Consider the following 27,334-nt stretch of genomic DNA (forward strand, 5'->3'; position numbering starts at 1 on the left):
ATCGGACCTAGGGGAGACGGCCGCTACCGCTGCAAAATCTTTAATTACTCGCTAACAAGAGGAACCGTCCTCATTTCAACCTGAGCACATTGCACCGGCTCGCTCTGACAGGGGAAAGAGAATCCATTTTTTGAGGGCAACAGCCACTGGAACAATCAGACAGGAAGCAAACAGGGGCATTCAGATTATATGGCGCATGACACTCCTAAACTAGCCACGCGTAGCCAAGCTTTTCCCTCACGGCTTCAAGCCGAGTCCACCTTACAGTCTGATCTGCCTCAGAACCATCTAGAGTTGGTCCGACTAACGAACATATTTGAAGTGACCTTTTTATGCAATCACTAGAGATGGGGGATATCAGAAATGGATTAGAGCACAACAATTGCGTGTGAATTTTCCAAAAATTATGAATATTTGTTCACCCATTTCCAAAACATTAGGTGGATATAGGTAACCCTAGTATGAATAAGGGTACTGCAACACTATATTAAGACTGATATAACACCTTTATAATCACGATATGACACATTTTAAATATGAATCAGATGTTATACATGCTTTTGACAACTGTTATTAAGTGTCAGTATATTAGTCATATTAGTGTCAATATATTATTCATTTAAAGCAGGCCCGGATTGGCTAATCGAGAGGACCGGGAGAATTCCCGGTGGGCCGGTCCGTTTTTTGGCCGCAAGGGCCGGTGTCCCTAGCTCCAGAATCTGTTGTTCCCAGCAGTCACACTTTTTTAAATTAATTTATTCGTTTGCTTGACCACAGTCTTCTTATTCATTATTCTACTGCAGCTCTGCTCTTTTTATATATAACCAGCCTGCAGGTTACTGATGATATAACTCAGAGGTGTCACATCTCAATATACAACTGTTGTGGTCCAGTGGTTAGCACGTTAGATTATGACGCCGCCGACATGGGTATGATCCGCGTCTGAATATATAGTTTTTTTCATTTTTATTGTTAAGACATACAATACTATTAGGGTTGTTGAACATTTGAAGTTCTACAGCAGCTGTTCTCTTAAAAAAAGTCGTGATAGTGACATTAGAAACTGAATTGGAAATGACCTTATTTTAATATGGTCAGTCGTGAACTAAGGTGGGCCGGTCTGAGGCTTGAAACTCCAGGGCTGAAAAGGAGTCCCACTCCGGCCCTGATTTAAAGTGCATACAGTATATGACATTTTTGTGATATATTTGGTATGATCGCTTAACATAAACATATATATCACAACCTGTCTTTGTTATGACTTCACATTACTTTAGTATTTGGGTGTGTTTTTAAACAGACACTTAATAAAATGTAAACAAGATCATCTTGGCATCTTTAATTTTAAACACATATATTTGTGTATTTGTGCAATAATGCTAGTTAAGTAATGATAAACTTATCTCCAAAACCCGACAAGTTGACAAATCTAAACTTGTTTTTTTAAGTCAAATATAAATATGCATATTACAAGTAATACTACTAAAAATAATAACATTATACACACCTTTTTAGACTGGAACACCGATAACTCCACAGAGTGGTGCAAATGGACATTTGTAATTATGTACACACCCACTGTGCATATACATTGTAATCATGTTTATCTATCTGCACACTACTGATAATTAATAGCAACCTGTACATATATTCATTTATTGTAAATCTTTGTTCATAAATAATATAACCTGTATATAATGTTCATAGTACATCCATCTGTAAATATCACCATAGTTTTTTCTATAACTTATACCTGTATCCTGCACTTGTTGCTATTGCACTGCTGGTTAGATCTAAACTGCATTTCGCTGCATTGCACTTGTACATGTACATGTGTAATGCCTTTAACGTTGAATCTAATCTAAAAAAAAAACAAGAAAAAAAAAGAGATTTGCCGTTTAAACATATATAGCAACAAATTGCACCATACATGTCTTGCGCCTTATTGTGCCCCAAAGAGTAAAAACATTTTTCCCCCCATTTTGTACAGTTAAAAATAGTGTTTAGGACATTTCATATGCTGCAAAACAGTTGCAGGATGACACTGTATGTCTGTAACAAAATATGAAACATTCAAAGAATTTTAAATAGCCACTTAAGAGCTAAAATGTGCCGTCAATGTATGTGGCCATTACGCCCTAGAAGGGTATGATAGGGCCCAAAGACTGTCATCTTTGCATTTAAGATGATACTTAGTAAGGGAATAACATCATAAAATCTCTATTCATGGCATGTGACAGTCTTATGAACCTCTTCACGTAAAGTGTTACCAGAATATGCAGTTCTTTTTGATGACTAGGTGATACCTGTCAACATTGGGGTGTGAAAATAAGGGATATGCCCACCATAATAAGGAATTCCCCCGACCCCCACTTTAACAAATCCCCAATTTAATAAATATGCTCATTTGGAGCTGTTTTGTTGTAAATAAACAGGTAAATAGTCAGTATGTTTTATTATTACTTACAAAATACAAAATAAATAGTTTACATTAGCAGCAAATACATTAGCAAACAGTTCAGCTTATTAAAATTATTAGCTATTATAAAGAAATAGAATCAAGATATCAAATCTCATTAGCCGTTTCTTCACTGTATAAGTTTAATGTTTGATTACATTAAATAACAGAGGTGTCACTTTAAAAATGCACACATCTAAGGTTATAATGAAAGCATCTGACTGCTTTCCTAACTGTTTATGCCAACACAATCTCACGGCAATTCGTAACTTTTTCATTTAGTGGCTAATTTATATGAATTCGTACGATCTAATTCGTACAATTTAGTACGATTTGCTTTTCCCCCAATGACGGTTGGGGTTAGGGGTGGGGTTAGGTGCCACGCCTCCTTTTTAAAATCGTATCATTTCGTACGACTGAAATCGTACGAATTCGTATGAATTAGCCACTAAACTGGCAAAACGTAAAATACTTACGTTTTCTCGTGAGATCAGGCTGGTTTATGCTCATTTAGGACGAAATTACTTGTGTTTACAAAAAAAAAAAAGCCAAGATCAACATCTTTAGATATTATTATTAGTTATGTGTAAATATATGTATGTATATATATATATTTATATATATATATATATATATATATATATATATATATATATATATATATATATATATATATATATATATATATATATATATGTGTGTGTTTAAACACACACCCAAAACCCAGGCTTTTGCTCCTCCTCAAATCAAGAGTACAGAATCTGTTTGGGAAACCGCGTCTATTTATCATTATAGAGCGTGTCAAGCTGACAGTCATGCAGCGCTATGCATATGAAGGGGAGACGGCATCTGTAATGGAAAAGAAGGGAATCGCGCCGTTTTTATGTTTATTTCAAAGCGTTTTCATGTCTAAACAAAGCAAAAGCACAGAACAGACTCGCATTTAAGAGCAAGGGGGGCCCCTGGTGGTTCGGCAGTATGGGTAGCGTAGAGGGAGGCTCTGCTCTTTAAATGTTTATTTGCCACCCTTCAGAGAAAGACTGAAAATACGGAAAAATACCTTTACGTGATGATAGTGGGATAGAACTGTAAAATACAGCCGAATCCCGGGAAAAACGGGAGGGCTGACAGGTATGTTAGGTGTCTCAAATTGCATTTTTACCCAAATTGTTTGCTGATTGTAGCCCTATAAAGTTTGGCAATTCATTTATTACCTCTTTCTCTAAAGTGCTCATTGAATTCGACCCCGGTGCCTTGTAAACTTTTTTAGGCGGTTGATAAAGCACAGATAAAGAATTCTTTGTGTTTTTATTTCAGGAAGTTGCGTAAGGCCAACCAATTAGATTACATGTGAATGTACTTTCCGGGCAGTTTGAATTTGTCTTATTTTCTTTTGTCCATCTCTAAATTGAAGCTATTATAACAATACTGTAACGCACAAGGGGAGTTCAAATCGTTATTCACTGCCTGTGAATTGATGATTCAAAAAGCATGACCATGGACAAATGTGTTCATTTTCCTTTTGAAATTAAAGATTAAACCAGAGGTTCGGTGAGACAAAAAAATATAACTGATTCATATGCGGTTATAATAGAGAACAAACTCTATTGTAGATCCTGACGTCAGTGTATTTCTGAGCTGCAGCTTGTTTTATGTTCACCTTCAGTTCATTATATAGAGTATTTGGGAAAGAACATGCAAGTTGTGTACAATTTTCAAACTGCCCTAGGCTATAGTATCATCAGTTGGAGTTCTCTGCACCCCGCAACACAGCTTTTATATGTCTATAAAGGTTTAATCCCCTGAGTTTTAGGGCCTGCCTGTGGCCAGCCATTTCTGTGAAGGAGAAACGTTGCACCGTCGATTCTTTCATGTCAGTCTGTCTGCAAATCTGCAACTGTGTTCTTTAGTGCTCTGTCTTTTTTATCTTTGGTCATGTCCGCACACTCTCGTTGCTTCACTTGCTTTATTCCATTCCTGCCGTGTCTACATTTAGAGGCACTTAAAGGCCTGCGATTTCAAAAGGTTCCTAAAAACCTTCACCAAAGTCTTCTCAAGGCTCACAACACTATTCTTAACTTAAGAAAACTCATCTCTCCTGATTTATTCGACACTCTTTCATGCTCTTCTATTGTCAGTTTGTAGGACACGGAATGGCAAAAATAGTAAAGTAACACTGTGTATTTTTCCTTTTATTGCAGACTGGAAGAAAAGAAAAAGGAGACCCGCTCAATTCGGCTATTGACAAGATGACCAAGAAGACCCGTGATCTTCGTAGACAGGTGAGTCAGTCCTTTGTCTTTGGTTTTCCTTGAACTAAAAACATAACAGGATTTAGAGCACTTGCCTGAAAGAGGCCTTTACTTGATTTACAGTTGAAGACAAATTTTTAGCACCTGTGAAATCCTAATTTTTTTTACAATTATTATTATTATTATTTTGTTATTCTAGTTTAATAAGTAAGAACATTTTAACAGTTACTTCTTTTATATTATCTGGAAGGTCAGTATCATTAGCCCCTATAACTTTCCTATTTAACCTAACTTAAGCCCAGTACTGGTACCAGCATGTTGTAAAATGAGTTTTGAAATATAATAGTACACTGTAATCATGGCAAAGACAAAATATAACAATTACTTTAAATTAATTTTTTGATCATTACAATTTGTGTTTAAATGTGTTAAGCCACACTTGCCAAATCTAAATAAAACAATTGCAATTTGACAGAATTGCTAAAAATGTTTAAATTGTACATAATTTATATATACATTTTTTTAGATAGATGTGCTGTACTGTGCTGTGCTGTGCTGTGATGTGCTGTGCATATAAACAAGGAATGGGTGGGCATAATTGTTGTTACTGTTGTAACATAAAGCATCACAAAAGTCATATAAGCGATATGTGCACCTGCTGATGTTTTTGTTTGTTTGTTTGTTTATTTATGTATGTATGTATGTATTTATTTATTTATGTATTTATTTATTTAATTTATTTATTTATTTATTTATTTATTTATTTATGTATTTATTTATCTTTTTGTTCATTTTTTTTCTTTATTTATTTATTTATCTTTCTGATCGACTGTCGTTTTGTTTATTTAGATATCTATTTATCTATTTGTTTATTAATTGATTATTTATTAATTAAATTCATTTGACAGGTTTCTTCACTTGCTTAAGAAGTTGTTTTTCTTAAATAATTAGCTAATTAATATATATATATATATATATATATATATATATATATATATATATATATATATATATATATATATATATATATATATATATATATATATATAGTTGAAGTCAGAATTATTAGCCCCCGTGAATTATTAGACCTGTTTTTTTTTTTTTTTTCCCAATATCTGTTTAACAGAGAGATTTTTTCATTTCTGTTTGTTTATTTATAACAGATCTTCTGCTCAAATATAAAGTGCCTTCATATTTAATTATTGCTCATGGTTAAAACTTAGTTGAAGAATACTAGTTTACTTAATCTCGCTTTATAATGTTTTATATTTATTGTTGATGCATCAAGTATCAGTTCTTGAGTATGGGAACACGAAGGTTTCCTTTGAGCCTGCAGATAGTATTAAAGCTTTAAATAAAACCAGACAAACAAAAAGTAAACATAATGCACAGCACAGAAAACCTTTTCTATTCAGTTTTCAAGAGTATAAAAAAAAAAGTTTTTGAAAAGCATTTAAGCTTAAATAAGACCGCCTTACATTTCTGAACCTCTGAGTGTCGTGTATAAGAGCATCAAACAGCAGTATTTCTCTAACTCAAGAATCTGAAGTCCACGCTCTTCACTTCAGCAATCAGCACAGCTTAAAAGCTCCTTTGATGCACTTTCTCTCTCCATCGGCATCACAAAAGAATGTGTAGATGAATGTTTCAGGTCGGACACCACTGGTTTAAATGTAAAAAAAATTCAAAATCATTAAACATAAGGGCACTCATGTTATAACTATTAATCAGAGAGATGTTTTGCTGTAAATGTATAATGGAATGAGCATTATATTATGTTTTGTATGAAACTAACCTGACAGTTACATTAACAGAATTGAATAGAAAATGGGTAAAATTTGTTAAAAAGTGTACAAATACACCTAGCAAATTTGTGGGTTTCACTCAGGCTGTTTTGTACTAGATTTTTGATTTAAAAAAGCATCTTAAATTTCAGTATTTTCTTCACGCAAAGATGTTGTATAGCTATTGTAGACTTGACATCCCTTTATGGCATTTTTATGGTGTTTATTTATTTATTTATTTTGTCATTCTGAAGTTTGACAGCAACCACCCCATCTGCAGCTTTTATTATATGGAAAAGAGCAAGTAGCATATTGTTTACATACCAAGAAAAATCACCTTTTGTGTTCCATGGAAGAAAGAAAGTCATTTTTTTTTAGGTTTCGAACAGCATGAAGGTGAGTAAATGGTGACACAAGCTTCATTTTGGGTGAACTATTCCTTTCATAAATTCACCATATAACACATTCAGCTGAAAAAAATTGCCACCACACTCTAAACATCAAGATGTCAGCTGTCAGGGAGCATGCAATCACTACGGTCACCCTTTCATTTGAAAGGTTTCTCCACTTGCTTAAGAAGATTGTTGTTTTTCTCAGTTTTTGTCCAGTTTGAAGGGAGATTGTTGTGCTTGACCATTCAGAATTCGTTTTGTGTTCTGTCAAAACATTTGTGCGCAATTTTATTTTGTGAAATGTTTTGCTAGTTTCTGATTTTTTTTTTCACCTAGTTTGAAATGCACTTTTTTTTCTTTGATACTGAGATTTCTATCTGTCTGCTGTCCTTCACTACAAGGTTCACAGTTCTCAATAGGGAAAGTTTTGAGACTTTGTTGCTGTTATGCTCAATCATCAACGTCGTTTTTAGCTTGTTTTATTATCTGGATCATTAGAAACAGTGTTTTTTGGGACCACATTTGCTTCACGTTTTCTCCTTATTGAATATTTACATGACAAACTTTATAACTAACTAAAAATGATAAACTTTTAATTATTTTAATAAAATTGTACACAAAACTTTTCAGAAATACAAAGGAAAAGCCTTTATATTACATAATATCTTTGACCTTCTTGGAAGATCACTAGTTAGTTTCACTCTAACTTGATTTGAAAACATCTAAATCAGCTTATTTAGATCTTTAGACTTGATAAAAACATCCAGCAAAGAGTACTGGAGGTGATTGGAGCTAAACTCTGCAGGAAATTGGCCCTGTATGAACAGAATTGGACCCTAATGCTGTAGAGAGTCAGTTTGAAGGTGCAAAATTAGTTGATCACCCTGTTGGTGCCTTGATGTTCTGTCGGGTTATTACAAGTGGAAAACTTTAAATTTTTAAGTTTTTACGTTTTTAAGTTGGGGATGGGTCAGTCAAGGTTATAATAGTTTTGGATTTTTCTTTTAGTTTTAGTTTTTATTTAATTTTGACTTTTTGTTTTTTAAATTCAGTTAGTTTTAATTAGTTTTAGAGTTCAGAGCTTAGTTTTAGTTTAGTTTGTTTTAATTTCAGTGTTTTGTAAATAAAGATACTTATTAGGTGCAAGATTCTCATTAGAAAAAATATTGTATAATTAAAACTCAACTTTTTTTGAAATATGTATTTAGAGGACGCATGACACATCCTTAAATTCAAATATAACAGCCCACAAGATAGCAGGCCTAAACATGTGTGCAAGGCTGCTCTTGAGGTTCGATACACAGTAGTGATTTTTACGCGAACCGGATCTTTTGTGTGGACTTAACATACCAAAAATATGTAGTCAGCACTTATAATTTCAGTCAGTTTAACCATCATCATGATCTAAAAAGTTTCTTACAGTTACGTTTTGCAACCTAACTGAAGGATGATTCACTTATTTAAATTCCATCATGACTTTCTATTATGAAATAAACTTATTTTTCGCCAGAGCCTCTCATTTAAGTGCTGCAGTTGTTCAAGTTTGCTTCAGTCACAGCAGGCTAACGTTTTTGTTAACTATAATAACCTTGGTGTCAGTGAGAAACATGATGGAATCACTTATCTATAATCGAAAATTATACTATTACCATTTTTAATACAGACCATCCAGAAATTCATGATTCATGTTTGGAGAAAAGGTGATTGGATGTGGTGTGTTTGTAGCAAAAAAAAGCTATGCAAGCAGTGAATCAATCTGAATCATAAGTGGTGTTAGTGAGGCCAGCAGGGGGCGCTCAACATGTGGTCTGTGTGTGTCCTAACGCCCCAGTATAGTGAAAAGAGACTCTATACTGCTCAGTGAGCGCCTTCCTTTGGATGAGACGTTAAACTGAGGTGGTGACTCTATGTGGTCATTAAAAATCCCCAGATGTCCTTCGAAAAGAGTAGGGGTTTAACCTCGGCATCTTGGCCAAATTTGCCCTCTGGCCTATGTCTATCATGGCCTCTTAACATCTCCATATCATAATTGGCTTCTCGTCTCCACTAATCAGCTAGTCTGTGGTGTGTGGTCTGGCGCAATATGGCTGCTATTACGTCATCCAGGTGGATGCTGCACACTGGTGTTGGATGAAGTGATTCCCCTAATATGTAAAGCGCTTTGAGTGTCCAGAATAGTGCTATATAAATGTAAGTAATTATTATTATTATTATTTATTTTATTTAATTTTTTAAACAATAATGCTTTACCTTTAAAAAATGTGTCTTTGTTAAAATGTCAAAACAAAAAAAGGATACACATTATTGCCATTAATTCAGTTTTGCAACCAACCAAACAATCAACAGGTTTACAAATGCCCTTAATTACAGTACATGGCTCTCTCAAGTAATTGAGACTGATTGTCTCAAAAAGTTGTTTTAGACCATGGTCAAGGATGACAGCCTTCAAAGCTCTCTCTTCCAGGTGGTCCCGGACCAGTTAAGGTGATTATTAATGCTCCCAGATAGCTTTCTCCAGGTATTATAGACCTCCTTGGCCTGCCCCCGCTGAGAGAAAACCCTCTTCACCCCACATCACAGTAAATCCACCGAGAGAGCAACTAACGTGGAATGAATGTTCATTTTGAGAGGCCTGCTTTAATTATACACTTGGAGTTCAGGAGTGTGTTAGTGGGTGTATAAATCAGCCGGCGCAGAGGTTAAGAAGCAGAGCATGCACACACACACACACACAGCTGGAGTTAGCACACAAATGTTCGCCGTTTACCCTCCGCCCGCTTTCTACAATCTTTTATAATTGGAAAACATCTTTTAAAATCTTCCCACTCCCACCCCCTTCCACCAAGACTGTAAATTCGAGGGCCGCATTTTCAGACTCAGCAGTCGTACATCACCTCCCTCATTTCTGCTTCTCCCCCCCCCCGCCTTCGCTGAACTCCGGGGCCGTCGTGTTCCCGCATCTTCTGTCACCCGCTTCGCTGGACCAATATTTGGAGAGCTATAAACTTTCCTTGACACGTGTATTGTAGTTGCGTGTCGCTTGAGGAAGCCGGCTGTTTACAGATTTGCCAGGCCAAGCATTTTTAATCCTCTTAAGACATTTATTTCATTATCTATCATGGCCCGGGGTGGGGCAAGATGTTTCCCTCACAGATACATAGAGGTTTTATGGTACAGTAAAGTGGTTTAAAGGAAATGAAATGTGTTTAATAGCCCTGATTTACCCCGACTCTCTTTGCTCCCGAGTCATCTTCTAGTAATTCCAACCAATCACTTCCTGTTTCCATTGCCGGTGAGCTCCATATGCTCCTGCATCTGATAAACCACCTCTCACCTGAACAACATGTCACTGGAAACTCATTGCAAAACAAATTACATTTTAATCACTTTAATGGGGTTTGAGATCCAAAAAAAAAAAAACATGCCAAGGGATCTAGGAAGATTCTAAGCGAGATGCAGACCAAGCTGTTGATGTATCTGATGTGAAATCCATGCGCATATGTTGGATGTTCTCATCACGTATTTTAATTTCAGGCAGTGATCAACGGGCAGCAGTTGCCTCGTGTGGTTGTGCTGCTGTTTACCGACTTTGCAGAACAGCCTCTATGGGCTTTATAATGGCAAATTAGCCCGATTCAATCAAAATGACGGCAACATTTAAAAGTTGCCACATGATTAGAGTTGGGAGCTCCTTCAAGTTTATCATTAGGGCCAAATTATATATTATACCCCTTTACCTACACTGTAAAAATCTTATGTGCTATTTACTTTAAAATATAGTGGTAACACGCAATGTTTTTAAGTAGTTTTCAAAACTAGATTTTTTTAAGCAAAAAAACACTTGAATGAATCAAGTGAAAATTGCTAAATGTTTTAAGTGATAGATGATACATTTAATATTATTAGTGGAACATGTTTTTATAATTTATGCAAATCCACCACCATTTACTCATATTTATTTATTTATTTTTTTAGCAAAAACACTTGAAAGAATCATGTGAAAATTACTAGTTTTTTTTTTTTTTCAGTGATATATGATGATTTTAATATTGGTAGTGGAATGTGCTTTTATAATTTAGGCAAATTAACCACTAGTACTCAAATGTATTAATAAAATTTACTTAATCATATAATGTAAAATATACAATAATGAAATACATACACAGTCATTTTTGTCCTTCCTCATGACACTCACTTTAAGGAATTGCTGAAGTTATGGCATTTAACATTTTACATTATTAAAAATTAAGAATTATATCTGTTTTGTTATGTAATATGATGTAAGAGAACTGAACTAACCATTAACTGTTGTATTTTATTAAATAACAATGCAAAAGATAGCTAAATGCCACAGATTTATTGCTCATTGTTAGTAAACATTATTTAATACATTTTAGTTAATACAATGATTGCATTATCTTCCGAGACATTCATGTGCCGAACTCCCAAAATGGCTTCCATTTCTATGTCCTTTTGGGGAATGAAGATAAATTAAGGCAGTAACTGATGCATAACGCAAAACAACTTGTACAGCACGCTGGGGAGCATGTGATATTTGCGTACATTTGCATGTATGGATCTGGGTAAATATATGCACTGCTTATACCATGATTTGTGTGTGTGCATGTGTGCTTGTGTGTGTGTGTGTTTGCAAGTAAATGCATTTCCCTACTCATGGCACAGCCACTGAAGATATGAGCTGTGAACCTCTGTGATCCGCTCAGGGCTTTTCAGGCCCCTCAGTCAAATGAATGGAGGCATCGCCATCTCATCAAATCAGTCTCACCAGGGGAACATCCGAGTGTCTGTGGCAGCCGGCTTTGAGTTATTACTGTCTACCTGGCAAGAGAATATACCACCCCGACCAGTGCAAATCAAGTAATAATGCCGAGCCCTGTTCACGATCACAGGCACTGCAGAGGACTGCACTTGATTTCTCTGTTTCCCTCACTGCTGTTTCTGTGTTGTATTACACATAGTGCTGTTTAGCTTCAGCATGTTTATAGTTGGATGCATGGATGGATGGATGGATAGATAGATGGATAAATAGGTTAGTGGGTTGGTGGGTAAATAAATGAATTGATGGCAGTTGGGCATATTTATGTAGCCACAACTGTTTTTGTTTCTAATAAATCATATTTTTTTTTCTCAAGAAAAAGTATATATTGCACTGTAAATCATGTTTACTGATATTCTAAATAATTTTCCCCATTATTTTATCGTAAAACATCAGATTAATAGAAAATAAATCTATATATTTGCTATTTTAACACTAAATATTCCAAATAAACAAGTAGAAAATTATTCTTATTTTAATTTTATTATTATTATTATTATTATTATTATTATTATTATTATTATTATTATTATTATTATTATTATTATTATCATCAATAATAAAATAGAATTATTATGATTATTATTGTTATTATTACAATTATTATTATTATTATTAATAATAATAATAATTTCAATAATAAAATAGAATGATTATAATTATTATTGTTATTGTTATTATTATTATTATTATTATTATTATTATTATTATTATTATTATTATTATTATTATTATTATTATATGTATTAATTCAATTTAATTTTAAGCAATTACAGCAACAATAATAATAAATAAAAATATGAATAAAAATATAGTTTTTCATATTGTTTCTCTTTCTGCTTTAAAATGTTTCTTTGAATTCATCTGCATACAAGTCAAATAAACGTTGGGTCTTTTTATAAATCCTCTACTGCATTTTAGGCACTGTTGTTAGTTTCCGGCATTGTTTTGTTTTGTTCCCCACTTTAACCAAGCCTTTGTACATCTGTCTGACAATTTATGCAATTTATTTCACTTTGTTTTGAGAAGATGATTCAATATGATGAAACTAAAATCTCCTCTCATTTTTTATTTTGCTATGTTCTTTTTAATACTCAAGTACAATTTGAAGTTGTACTTTTTCATATTTACATAAATATTCTTTGTTTACAACTTAAAGTATTGACTTTGTTCTTTGCATATGAGCAGGCACAGCCATTTGAATCTTTTTGGCTCGAGACTTCTGGACTCATTTACTTCCATTCATTTTCAGACAGTAAAAATAGCTTGTTACACTGCTTAATGTTGCAAACTGATATTTTGTTATCATATGATTCTGCTTTGTCTGTATAGTCATCAACACACTTGTTTTTAGAGCGAATAGTTTGACTATTTTCTGTGGTTTATTATTTCTAATCATTTCTTCCATAGGCAACTGAATTGGAAGTTCTAATACAATCGCAAAAAAATAGCACACATCCACATTGAAGAATATAGTCAATAGTGTTTTATTTGACTAGCCCTATGTGGGAGTCTATGCAATTAACAACTAATAGCCATATATATATATATATATATATATATATATATATATATATATATATATATATATATATATATATATATATATATATATATATATATATATATTTTTTTTTTTTTTTTTTTTTTTTTTTTTTACTTTTGTACAAGATGGATTTGCATGATCTGCAATTTCATGAAATACACCTTTAAGGGTTTCATTTAATTAAACTAAAGTTTTATACATGGTAGTATCAGTATGTTAGTCGAAAGGATATCTAAAAAAAAAAGTGACAGAATTTGCATTAAGAAGATATAAACATTCAAAACTTGCAGTTTTTCACTTCTGCCTAAATTCTTCATACTTCAGTTTCTCATCAAATCTTAAGTCCAATCAAATGGTCTATAGCGTCTGACATGTCCCACCCCTTCAAAATGTTTTTCATTTGGTTTTCATTTGATGAGCTTGAGCTTAACCACTATAAAAAGAAAAGTCATTGGCTGTTTTTTTAAAGGGGAGTGGCTACTGGATGCCCCTACCTGTCTTCATGTTTCAGTGGAGATAATGTCAAACACTGATAAAAAAATGCACAATTCAAAGTGTTATTTTTAATAGCAAATTCTGATTTAGTTTTAGTCTCAGTCTTTTGACTAAAATTCCATTTCAGTTTTAGTCATATTTTAGTCTTCTGAATAATTACATTTTAGTCATATTTATGATCTTTCTAAATCATTTTTGTTTTAATCTAGTTTTAGTTGACTAAATTTAAATTCACTAAATCTACTTTTAGTAGATTATTTAGTTAACTAAAAATATTTTAGGTTAATTTAAGTCTAATTAAATATTGTATACATGTATGTATACAAAATATTCTGACTTAAAAATAAATAAAATTGTCTAGATATAATATAACTTTTCCATTGAAGACCAAAAATTAGATATGCCTTGTTTATTTATATCAAAAGTAATATGTAAAATTATGTGTCGGCAATGAATCCACATGTTAGAATAGTAGCCATCTGACAATGCAGGATTGTGCATTCATTTAGCAATCTTTATATTAACGTGGTAAACTACTAATCTTTTTAACCAGTCTGTTGAACAGTTTCAAGCCATTACATTTTTTAATGGTTTATAATTTAACTATCATTGATCGTTTGTATAATTTAATCTTTTTTTAAAAGTTTGTCCAACTTTGCGGTGTCAGTGAATAGGAAGCTTTATGTTGTAGTTGCTATTACAGTACATGGTGCTCAGCTATAGCACTGATTAAGTAAGTAGAGTAACAGCTCTTTTTACTCATATGGAGGAATAGAAGAAAAGTGAAGATGCACGTAAAAAATAATATGTTTTGTTATCTTGTATGTTGTAAGCAGAGATTATAGCACTACAGTTGTCACAGTCACCAGTGATATAGCCTAAGCAGATCACTGGAAAACTACAAATCTGCCAGCAAAAGAACAGCAAGATCCAGTCATGCACCACTCACACACCTGCCCTAGATCCTGTCTGATTGCAAACACTCACAGCTGAAGTTGCTCATGAACTGATTACATGGCCTATAAAGTCAGCACACAAACACACAGATGTTGCTGAGTCTTTTGATACTGTTTGTGAACTTTATAACGCATTTTCCTTGCCTTGCTGTGTTTTTGACCCTCGCTTTGTTTTGTTTGTTTATATTGTATGCTTCCTGCCTTTTTTACCATCTGTCTGCTATTTTGACTACGACTCTGAATTGCCCTTATATCTGCTTGATGTGTTAACTGCTGCTTGCGTGATCCTTCTCTGTTCAAAAAAGACTCTACATCCGCACCTCTGTTGTCATCATCACTTTACGTTGCAACAGTATCATTACAACCTTATAGACGTAAGAAATAATTACATTGATGAATGACATCCTTAATAAATTATTTTGGGTTTTATGAATTTAAAGCTGATCGATTTAATAAATTTTATTGTACAATCTAACACAGTCAATTCTCTAAAGGTCAGCGAGAGGCTATACCATTTCAGTTAAGCAAAAGAACACACTCAGGTAAATGAAAAAGATCTGACTTTACCTATACGTGAATTTTGTTATGATTTCCTGGCATGCTGATGTCACTTTAGATTTGTTGTTTTTATCAGCTATTTCCTCCCCATAAAGTTTACGGTCTTTTTGACTTGACATCGAATGTGAGTCCTCTTTTTTTCTCAGCTGTTGCCATTTCATTATATTTTAATCTCACAGACGCTCCTGTGGTTGATGATGTAATCACACCCCATGTCTATTGTGGATCAGATATTTTTCAAATGTTTGTGTATGCATCATGCGTCACACACCAATATTAATTCTGATTTGATATTTTCCAAAAAAAAAAATAATAAATCCTTCAATCACGTCCATGTCTCGTTTTTATTAGTCAACGAAAATGTGAGTTTATTTTTTTTTATTGTTGTTATCTTCATCACTTAATTTTTATTTAGTTTTCATCAAGTTTTCAACGGTAGAAACTTGTTTGTCAACAAAATTAACACTGATTCCAAAGCACTTCATGGAATCTTTAAAGTTGTAGGTTCAGTTGAGACAGATATGGAAATAGTGCTAAACACAATTATTGTTTTAGACTGAGTATTGACACAAAGGGAATGGAAGAGAGAGGAGAGTACTGTCCACCATGCTGCTTTGCATAAATGCATAAGCAGGTCTTTATGCTACACAGGCATGCATAGAATAACTATGCAACTTCAGCCCTGCAGTGCGAGCGAGCTCTGACGAATGCATTAGCATCACTATCAGATCCATCAATAGAGCCGCAGAACAGATTAGACTAGTTCATATATACAGTAGAGATTAACCTCAAAAGAGTCTTCCATTGCCTTCAGCCTCCTGAGCAATCACGTCTCCTTCCGCATTGCGCAGAGGGCAACTCATGATTCCCACACTTTCTTCATTTAATTATTTTTTGGGGGATGACGTAGCTATTCCAAGGCCCAAACGGTACTAGTTTGAACCACCGATCCATGAACTATCACCACTGTGCCCTTGAGCAAGACACTTAGGTTGCTCCAGGGGTCCTGTCTCTGTAATGAGTGTACTTTAAGCACTTTGGATAAAAGCATCTATGTCCTAAAAAAAAGGACTATGGTGGTGCCCATTTAGCAGACACTTTTATCCAAAGTGACTCTGAGAAAATTTATTACAGAGAGAGCCGTCTTGGAGCAATGGAGTGTTAGCGGCTATGCTTTAGGATCCAACAGTGGCAACACACGGGTCATTCCCTGAGGAGCTTCAACCAGCAAACCTGCCCTTTTCTGCAGGCTATCGAGTTTTATAATGGGAAGGGAGATGAATATGGATTGTTGTGACATAAGTAAATGGAAAGGGCATATATTATGAATAGTAAATAGCACGTGTTGCTAGGTTGCTAGATGATCTTCTTCAATGGTCCAGTCACTGCTTTCATGACTGCCACTTTTGTATATGATAAGGGTAATATATTGTATATTTGATAGTTAGACAGGCAGACAGACAGACAGGCCGATATATATACTGACAGTCAGTCAGACCGACAGACAGATATATACACAAACAGATATAGATATTACATAGATATAGACATTCATTCATTGATTTTCTTTTTGGCTTAGTCCTTTTATTAATCAGGGGTCTCCACAGCATAATGAACCGGCAACTTATCCAGCACGTTTTATGTAGCGGATGCCCTTACAAGCCGCAAAGCTTGACTGACAGATGGACAGACAGACAGACAGACAGACAGACAGACTGGAAAATCAAGCTGGAAATCAGTGTCTGTCTTTAATTTGTTATATTCTTTTGGTTCTCTGGCTAATGCATTATTCATGGGCACAAATGAGCGTGCAATACTTTATTTATGTTAAGTTTGTTTTGACAGGTGGAACATTTATAAAAAGTGTAAATATCAATATTTTTTACTTGAGAAGCACTTTCTGATTATTCAGTATGAAATATTGTCTCTCTAGGAATTTAGGAAGTGGGTAGATGCTTGCAGACAAGGGGGAAAACACACCATGTGCAGAAACTATAGTAAATTATAGCCTATGTGTGTTTTTTCTTATTCTTTTTCTTTTTTTTTTGAGTCAACTGAGTTTGGATACATATTTAATATTAGCCAACGGCAATGAGTGGTGAAAGCGTTAGGAGTTTTGGGACTCCTTCATAGGCAAAACATGAACAAAATGCAGGATAAAGACTGCATACTAGAAACTTAAAAATAAAAAAAAGTAAATTTCACCAACAATCAGTCTTGTTTTATTTTATGTTGTCCCTGAATATTTTATTTTATTTCGTTTTTATTTTATTTATTTTTTTGCTTTTGCTTTTTCTTAATTTATTTTTTATTTTATTTTCTTTTGCTTTCTTTTATTTAGTCTCTGGATATTTTTGTTTTTGTTTTCATTTTCTTTTTTTCTTTTCTTTACTTTTCTTTTTTCTTTTCTTTTGAGTTAGTTACTGACTATTTTATCTTATTTTATTCCTGAATATTTATTTTATTTTATTTATTCCCTGAGTATTTTATTTTATGTTGTTTTTTGCTTTTTAATTTAATTTAATTTAATTTTGATTATTCTCTTTTCTTTCTTTTCTTTTCTTTTCTTTTCTTTTCTTTTCTTTTCTTTTCTTTTCTTTTCTTTTCTTTAGTCCCTGCATATTTTATCCTATTTATTTAATAATTTTTTTGTTTGTTTATTTATTATTATTTATTATTTTTTTATTATATATTTTTATTTTATTTTATTTGATAATTTTTTTATTTATTTTATTTTTCACTGAAGTATTTTATTTTTTTGGCTTAGTCCCTAATCATTTTATTTTTTAATATTTTTTTATATATCAGTGCTTCTCAAATGCCACTTGAGCTCTCATAATCCAAGTGAAAAGAAAAAAAACCCACATTTATGTCATGCAAAAACATGAAGTGTAAAACATCTGAGCTACAGCTGTTTAGATGAGGTGTGAGAAAGTATACCGCACTGAGCTAATACTCTTAAATAGCTGTTCACATGCAATTAGCAGTCACCACACACACATCCCTTTACACCACTTTGAGCTGCGTGTCATCTGTCATCCTGTTCCAAATAAATGTGTCTGTCAAGTCCTCCCTCCAAGCTCTGCATTGACGGATCGCTTACTCCAGGATGCTCCTCTAGTGCACAACACTTCTCTAGACATATGCTTAAGCAAGATCTCTCTTCCTTTTAGTTTCTCTCAGTGGGGAACCATTTTGTGAAGTGCAAATAAGAACAAACTTGATGTATGGGCTTTGATAAAAAATCCCTTGTATCATAAATCATCTGCTCTATATGTAAAAGTTAAATACTATGGTATTGTCAGGCATGTCCAAAAGAGAGAAGAGGTCAGTTGCATGTATCTTGTACTCATCATTAATATACTTTTTTTTTTTTTTTACTGTAAAAAGAGTAAAGGAGAGAAAAGAAAAAAAAACAAACATTGCAAGTGTTGATCATAATAAATTCAAAATTAAACTCTGTAAAGTGAAGTGGACGCTGACAAAGAAGAGCTCATCCAAACGCAGGATTTTTAAACAGAATGGTCAGGCAAGCAACAGTCAACACAGGGATCAGGTACAGACAGAGAATCCAGAATCATAGTCTAATGACAGGCAAGTTGTCATAAGGCAGGCAATAGACAGCAATACACAAACAAACAAGGCGAGGGTCAAAAACGTCAAGATAAGGCAAAGGAAAACATGTCGTGATGTTCCGATGTTTAACAAGACTCAGCAATAAAGTGTGCGTGTGTGCTGTGAATATTCATTCATTTTCTTGTCTGCTTAGTCTCTTTATTAAAAATAAAGGGTCGCCACAGCGGAATGAACCGCCAACTTATCCAGCAAGTTTTTACGCAGCGAATGCCCTTCCAGCCGCAACCCATCTCTGAGAAACATCCACACACACACTCGTACACTACGGACTCTTTGGACTGTGGGGGAAACCGGAGCACCCGGTGGAAACCCACACGAACGCAGGGAGAACATGCAAACTCCACACAGAAACGCCAACTGAGCCGAGGTTCGAACCAGCGGCCCAGCGACCTTCTTGCCGTGAGGCGACAGCACTACCTACTGCGCCACTGCTTCGCTTGATGTGTATATAGTTCTTGTAATCAGTCCATAATGATCCTCCGGCTGTGAGTGTGTGCAGTCAGCGGGATCTGGAGCAGGTGCATGTGAGTGGTGCATGACTGGAACTTGTAGTCTATGTACTGGCGTATTTGTAGTCTGTTGCGATCTGCGTGTTTACCAGCGATCTGTAAGGATTAGATCGCTGGTGGTTGTGTAAAAACTCACTTATTTTGACATATTATTTCTATAAACAGAATTAATGACGGGCTAAAAATCTTTTTTTTAATTTTGCACGCATATGGGCCTACTCATATGTTTCATTGACAGTTTTATTGATCGCTAAGATGTGATTGACTTGGATTTAAGTTGCTTTGATTTAAAAATGAAAATTGCAAAAATAGCTGAGATAAATTTTTTTATTACAGATGCCACAAAAATCACTCTGCACAACTAACTAAATTTTGATTTTGTAACAACCGTAAACATTTTTGTTATAAGGTCTGGTTTTGTGGTGGCTGTACTTTAAAATTAAATTAATATAATCGTAATTCAAGTGATGAGAGATTGTGTAATTCTAACAGTAAACAGAGTGTAAGGTTTAAATAGCATTTAATTGAAAACTGCAATAATATATTTAGTTTTTTAATTAAAAAAATGCATGTAAATAAATAAAAACTTCCTAATTACAAACTTTTAAAGAGTAGTATAGTGAATGTTGTAAACGTCTGAATTACACTACCATTATGCACAAACTGTATACACCACAGAAGAAAATATATATATATATATATATATATATATATATATATATATATATATATATATATATATATATATATATATATATATATATATATATATATATATATATATATCAAACTGAGCTTACTGCTTACTATACACATGTCATTGTTACGATGCTTCCGTGCTTATACAGATGCCTGGGACTTGTACAGGATGACATGAAATGTCAAAGCAGGCATACTACAGTACACGCTGTGCGCAAGCAATCTTCTTTAAGTCTAAAGAAATGACTGCCGTATACTGTACAGCAGTAGCCTGACAGTTCAGAGCGCTGAGGGAACCCAGACTATCCAGACTGCAGACATCATTCTGAGCGGATGTTTAAAGTTAAAACAGTTTCCGCTCCAGAATTCCACAAATGTGGCAAATGTACAACTGAAGTGTTACAACAGAAGAGTTAAAACCAAATCTACTTTGAAAACGGTTTTAGTTTGAGAGCAGGCAAGATTTATGAGCTTCTCCCTCTCTCTTTCTGTCTGTCTCTGGGAGAATTTCTTAGATGTAGATTAAGAGTGGCTGTCAGCTAAACAGTTCCAAAGAAGTCAAAGCGGCTGCCGTAACAAGACTCAGTCAGAACAGCAGTTGGATGCCAACACCCTCGCAAGGTCACAAAAACAAACTATATGCTAGCAGCAATCGGCCTCATTCACCAAACATTCCTACGATTAAATCTATTTTTAACCCCCATTGCTCTTGAAGACTCTGACAATAGCTATATTTCAATACACATGTTTATGTGCATTTTGAAATTTCACATAAAAATTGTTTAATAGACATGGCAAGATGTGCATACATTTTAAAAAGTTGCACACAACTGAGTACACTGTAAAAAGTGATTAATTATACATTTTAAAAAGTGACTAAATCCGTTGACTTGTTCCCATCAACTTAACTTTTATAATTATGCAAAGAATTTGTATTATGTGCACACTTATAAGGCTCAACTAACCACTTTATACAGTGTAGGATGAACTTTTTATTTGATGAGATATTCGATTTTATTCATTAGTTACAATGGAATCTTGTTTAACAAATAAAGTTTAGTGTGAGCATCAGAAAAGTTACATGATTTAATTTCAACCATGGTGTAAATTAACTAATTACAAATACTCAAATTACTGTAATTGAGTAGTTTTTCTCAGAAATTGTAAATTGCTTAGTATTTTTAAAGATGTATACTTTTAATTTCCCTTGAGTACATTTTTGTGATGTATCAGGACTTTTACTTCTTTTTTTTTCTGTCTACGGGGATTAGAGAAATCAGTCCTGTGATTCCTGTCCAATCAGATATCACATAGTAAGTAAAGTAACTACCTTAAGACATGCAGCAAACTGTTTGAAAGCATTAAAAGTGTCTAAGAAGATACTTTACAGACAATGACCCAGAGACTATTTAGACCAGGGATGTCCAAACTTGGTCCTGGAGGGCCGGTGTCCTGCAGAGTTTAGCTCTAACTTGCCTCAACATATATGCCAGGATGTTTTTAGCATATATATATATATATATATATATATATATATATATATATATATATATATATATATATATATATATATATATATATATATATATATATATATATATATATAATAATTCAAAACTTTTTATTTTTACATAATATTTTTCCATAATTTTTATCATTGTCATAATTCACCTTTTTTTCATAATGCGCAAAATAAATAAATATTAACAATAATATTAATAAATGATAATAAGGCCATAACACCATATGAATCTATTAGCTGTACATGCTGTTTTATGATGCGTAGGTTGTGGACCCATTAAAATAATTATTATTAATGTACATTCATATCCCAGCATGTTGCATTTTAATGTTGCAAGGACAATGAGCTGAAATTAACCTATTAAATTTTTGGTAAGTGCATTTTTTTTCCCTTCGCAATAATTGACAGACCACCATGGGTGCCCTGTTAAAGGCCACTACTCCTAAACCTGCAATGCTTTGTGCAGGAATGAAATCAGAGTTTGTTTTTACATACACTTTTATCTTTAAAACTTTTTTGACTTTTACGTTCAACACACTGCATGCAAGACAACACCTAGAAAATAATAGGGCCACTTTAGGATGCAACAGAGAATCTGCAGTGAGATTTAGTTCCTACTGACACAAATCTGTGCATGTAGTCAATGTGACAGAAAGCGAGAGCCCCAGAGAGACGCCACTCCCCGTTTATGCTTATAAAAAAAGCCTGCATTGCAGCGCAGTGGAGGCTGAAGTCAGTGGGCAACGCATTAATGCAGGCAGTGGGACTGAGGGTGGAAGTACAGTACAGATAAAGGCCTCAATGGGCCCTCAGCGATCAGGGATCAGGGTTACAGTGGTCCCTCAGTCTGTCATAGTGGAGTATGATAACAGAAGCAGCCGATAAACTCTTGTGCACACCTCCTCACACCAGCTCTCATCAACAGTCGAGAAACACCTTCCCACAGCCTGTCTTCTTCTTTTTCTTATTTCTATTTCCAGAAATTGGCAATCGTCACACTGACACATAGCGTCCGTCACATTCACTTGTGTATGTGTCTATTAAGTGTTACGTGATTCTATATCAGAGGTGTTTTTTTTAAAGTGTGTGATGTTATGTTATGTTATGTTGTGTAAGGAACTGTTCTTTATTTCTAAGTGCTTCCATTAAGTGTTGTATAAGAAAGTGATACTTGTATTACATGGACAATTTTACTCAGCTGTAGACATGGGTGACCTCGAGCTAATGCTTGGCATTGATTATCATATTGAAATGTATTATATTACATTTCATTGAAAGTGCATGTAAAAAAAGTAGGAGACAAAGGACAATAAAATAAAATAAAAACAAAATAACCGGGAACTAAGCTAAAATAAAGAAATAAAATAAAATAATCAGCAACTAAGCTAAAATAAAACAAAATATAATAAAATAACCTAAATAAAATAATCAGGAACTAAGCTTAAATAAAACAAAATATAATAAAATAACCTAAATAAAATAATCAGGAACTAAAATAAAATAAAATAAAATAAAATAAAATAAAATAAAACAAAATAAAAATAAAATAAAATAAAAAAATTAAATAAAATAATCATGAACTAAGCTGAAATAAAATAAGATAAAATAAAATAATCAATGACTAAGCTAAAATAAAATAAAATCCATCCGTCATCCTCCTAATCAGGCCATATTTAAGTTACAAAGCAAATGCAAGTAACAGATTCTAATTACTTTATGAAAGGAACATGTAAAATATTGATGAAAAATGCTCCATTATCATTGTGATTTAGGTAAATATTAAATGCCATTGCTATTGTAACCCTTGCTTATTACAATATTTAAACAAAATTTTAGTCTCTGGTTCATTGCTAAAATTTATTTGCAAAACTAAAATTTATTTCTTTTTTTATTTTAAATAATAAAAAGGATTTTGGGAAAAATTAGGTAAGCATTGATTTGAAACGTGAAAGACTTATATTAAAAGAATATTCATTGTAATTTGTACCTCCTTAAATATGATCCTTAAAAGTTTATTTTAATTTATAATACATTTATTGTGTAATATTTATTTGTATAAAAACACGTAGTTTGATCCTAAAACTAAATATTTCCTATATTCTTTGAATTTTTTTTGTATAATAAATAATAAACAATGCACATAATACGTTTACCTCAAAATAGTTGTATATTTTTATTTATTTATTTATTTATTTATTTATTTATTTATTTATTTATTTATTTATTTATTTATTTATTTATTTATTTATTTATTTATTTATTTATTTATTTACTTATTTCATTTAATAACTTTAAAATTTAGAATTCATCTAACTAACAAGTAAAAACATATTAGGTTCCTAATTTAATCATATTTTCCATAAAACTATCAAATAATGTTCCTGGGACAGCACAGGGATGTACCTTTCAGTTTTGGCCAGGAGCAAAAACATTTAAATCAATGCTAAGGCTTTAACCTAAATGTCATCTCTCCAGAGCAAGACAATCATTTCTCTGGCATTCTCTACTCTGCCCTAAGACCTCTTCATTGATGGGGAGGGGGCTTCGCTATCAGACTCATTTACAGACTTGACAGGAAGATCAAACAGCACATCTCTGCTCTCTCACTCATTCCTTCCCTCCGCCCCCTTTCCTTTTCAGATGTCATTATTAATATTATATGAGCGCTGTTACCTCATTCTGATTTGTATTGGCTGCCTTTTCTGCTAACCAGGTACAGAAGGAAGTTTATCCTGCAATTGGCCTTGACGTTTTAATAAGAAACAGTGAGCTCTTGACTCATTTCTCCAGAGAATTCAAATCTAAAGATGTACAGGCAAACTTTAAGGCACGTGTGATGCATTATTGATAATTATAGTTTGCAGTGTTGTCTTGTTATCTGTGATTGCTAAAGACTGTGTAAATCGGAGGTTGTGTGTTGATGTGCTTCCAACTGAAACTGAATATTTATTAGTGAGTGGGGGATTTTTGTGCATCAATCCTTTGAAACAAACTATGAGAAAGATGGGTGTTATTAAATAAACACTTCACTTTGTTTTTGAAAATATGTTCACTTTATTTTTTAATCATTTTTGAATATTTTTTTTATCATTTTTGAATCTATTCAGGTGATGCTCTGGTCTGTCAGGAGCACTTTTAGGTCACCTTAGCACAAATCATTCAGTTGGATTAGAGCATTAGCATATCGCTCAAAAAATTAAATCCTGCTGTACCATGGCTGGAGCAGGAAAAATGAAATTACAGAGTGCTTGAAAATAGTCCCCAATTAGGTACAGCAGGAAACAAGTATTCAACACGTCACTATTTTTCCTAAAAAAAAAAAAAAAAAAAACATATTTCTAAAGGTGATGTCAAAGAAATCCATGTGTGCAATCTATGTATGCAAAGAAAACAAATCTATTTAGTTTACATATTAGATTATACTTATTAAAATGAAATCATGCAAAAAATATATTGAACACATGATGTAAAAAGGCAGGGAAAGCCCAGACAGCAAATAAAATATCTTCAACTCTCTGCCTTTCATTCTTTCATTCAGTTTCTTGTCAGCTTAGTCTCTTTATTAATCCGGGGTCGCCACAGCGGAATGAACCGCTAACCTATCCAGCCTGTTTTTACGCAGTGGATGCCCTTCCAGCCGCAACCCATCTTTGGGAAACATCCACACACACTCATTTACACACACTCATACTCTATGGACAATTTAGCCTACCTGATTCACCTGTACTGCATGTCTTTAGACTTTGGTGGAAACCGGAGCACCAGGATAATAAAGATGACACCAGATTAGACATTTCAGCAAGAAAATCAAGCACAGCCAATCACCTTACTTAAATCCTGTATAAGATCCAAATTAAAGATCAGATTTGATAGATGAGACCCAAAGAACCATCAAGATTTTTACACTTTGTTGAAGTCTTTGAACAAATCAGACCTGAGCAATTCATGTGACTTCATTATCCATGTAAGAAGCATCTTTAAGCTGCCATTACCAAAAACAAAAGCCTTATAAAAGTATTAAATCAATTTCAGTTGTGCTCCTTGTGTCATTCCATTGTTAGTACACATAACTTATATTTCAGATTTTCAGATATCAATTATGGTGGGTTTTTACCAAAATCTGGTTTAATTCCATGTCAACAGCTCCTTTAGAATTATTATTCCCAGGAGAAAAAAAAACATGACATGTTCAATACTTATTTTCCCCACTGTATCTAGTTAACCTAGAAAATAGGAACTTTTCATTTTATAACATTCTCAGTAGATGATGTACCTACAGAAGAGTCAAGCTTTAAATAGGAAAATGATCAAGTCTTTTTTTTTTAGAGCAAGATGTTACTAGTTGTATATATTATGCTGAGATAAGCTAAAATGGCTCTCTTTAAATCAAGAGAATAATTTAATGGATAAAAAAAATGTAAAAGTATTTAACTCTAGTTGAGTTGTAAAATTAATAGTGTTTGTTCAAGGCACCCCATAGTATTGTTTTTTGTTTTGTTTTTTTTTAACAGATTTGTGTGTGTTGAGCATCAGTTAAGACAACATTAACAGCTTTAATTTAATTGTGGGGAAAACTGGATAATTTAAAGCTTTTGCTAATTTCATCTTCCAGGTTTAAATAATTTTTGCGGTGGCATCAAAATTGGTGACGTAGCACCAATCTGCTACTGGAGTGCTGACAGGCTGGTTTCTCTTCCTAGTAGTTTTATTATCTTATTTGAAGACCCTGCTTCTTAATTAGTCATGAGAGCACATGCTTTCCGAAGACAAGGCAGACTTGCCAAGCTGTAGTTCACAATAACTGGGTGAGAATGGAGAATGATAAATATATTAGAGAATAAAAGACTTTGTCTTTTATCAGTTGAGTTCGTTACCATTCAGACACATCGCCTATATCCGTGCTGCCGTGTTTGCCTATATTTAAAATTCTCTGGATTACCGGCAGGGCTAATGGCTGAAATAAATAGTGCAAGAGACCTGCTCCACTGCTCCACTGTATCTGCATTTAGACATGTGGATTAAGGAGGAGAGAAGTCCTCCCCATTTATAGTGTTTATGTAAACATGATTATCTTTATAATGATATAACAAATTGTGGTTATGAGTATATGAAATTATGAATAACATATGTTGCAGGACATTACTGTTTATTTCTTTGCATTATAACTTTGTAAGCTATAAAATCATGGGTCTCTTCACAGTTTGTGTCTCATTTTGTGCGCCAACTGACAACAGTTGTTCGCTCCCCTCTTTTTCCCCTGCTCTGTTGGCCACGCCCACTCCTCCCTCCCAGTGCTCCACCAAAGAGCTTAGAATGACCAAGAGGCAACACTCTAGTGTAATTTGGGAAACGGCCACTAGAGGGCGTGGTGGCCATTTTGGAGTGAAAAATCCAATAGAACAACAGCATATTATAATAAGTATTGTATTGTTGTCTTCCAGGTTGTATCTCAGCTTTAATGCACTTTTTAAATAAATAAATAAAAAAAACAAAGCAGCTGCTTGCCATCGCGACAGTAATGAGATCCATTGGCCAGCCGGTCACTTTCACTCCAAAATGGCGGAATCCAGGGCTGTTGCTGGGCGCTGCTGTTGCAATGGAACGTTCTATTGAGTGTCGCCTCTTGGTCATTCTAAGCTCTTTGGCTCCACGTCCATCATGAACTAGTTTTTTTTAAAATTCTGAGGTAG

The 27,334-nt window shown here is 33.6% G+C and overlaps 1 protein-coding gene across 6 annotated transcripts in view; it reads left to right on the forward strand.

Moving 5' to 3' along the window:
• Positions 1 to 27,334, forward strand: part of ctnna2 (catenin (cadherin-associated protein), alpha 2) — a 782,625-nt gene that overhangs the window by 593,483 nt on the left and 161,808 nt on the right. For all 6 annotated transcript variants that reach the window (XR_015475854.1, XM_087236212.1, NM_001159372.1 and 3 more), the window contains 1 exon segment: positions 4,660 to 4,740. Coding sequence is in view for 5 of the 6 variants with exons in the window: in XM_087236212.1 (XP_087092338.1) it covers positions 4,660 to 4,740 (81 nt within the window). In the remaining variant the exon portion in view is untranslated.

Source organism: Danio rerio, chromosome 1 (genome assembly GCF_052040795.2).
Source record: "Danio rerio strain M-AB ecotype USA chromosome 1, GRCz13ab, whole genome shotgun sequence".
NCBI lineage: Eukaryota > Metazoa > Chordata > Actinopteri > Cypriniformes > Danionidae > Danio > Danio rerio.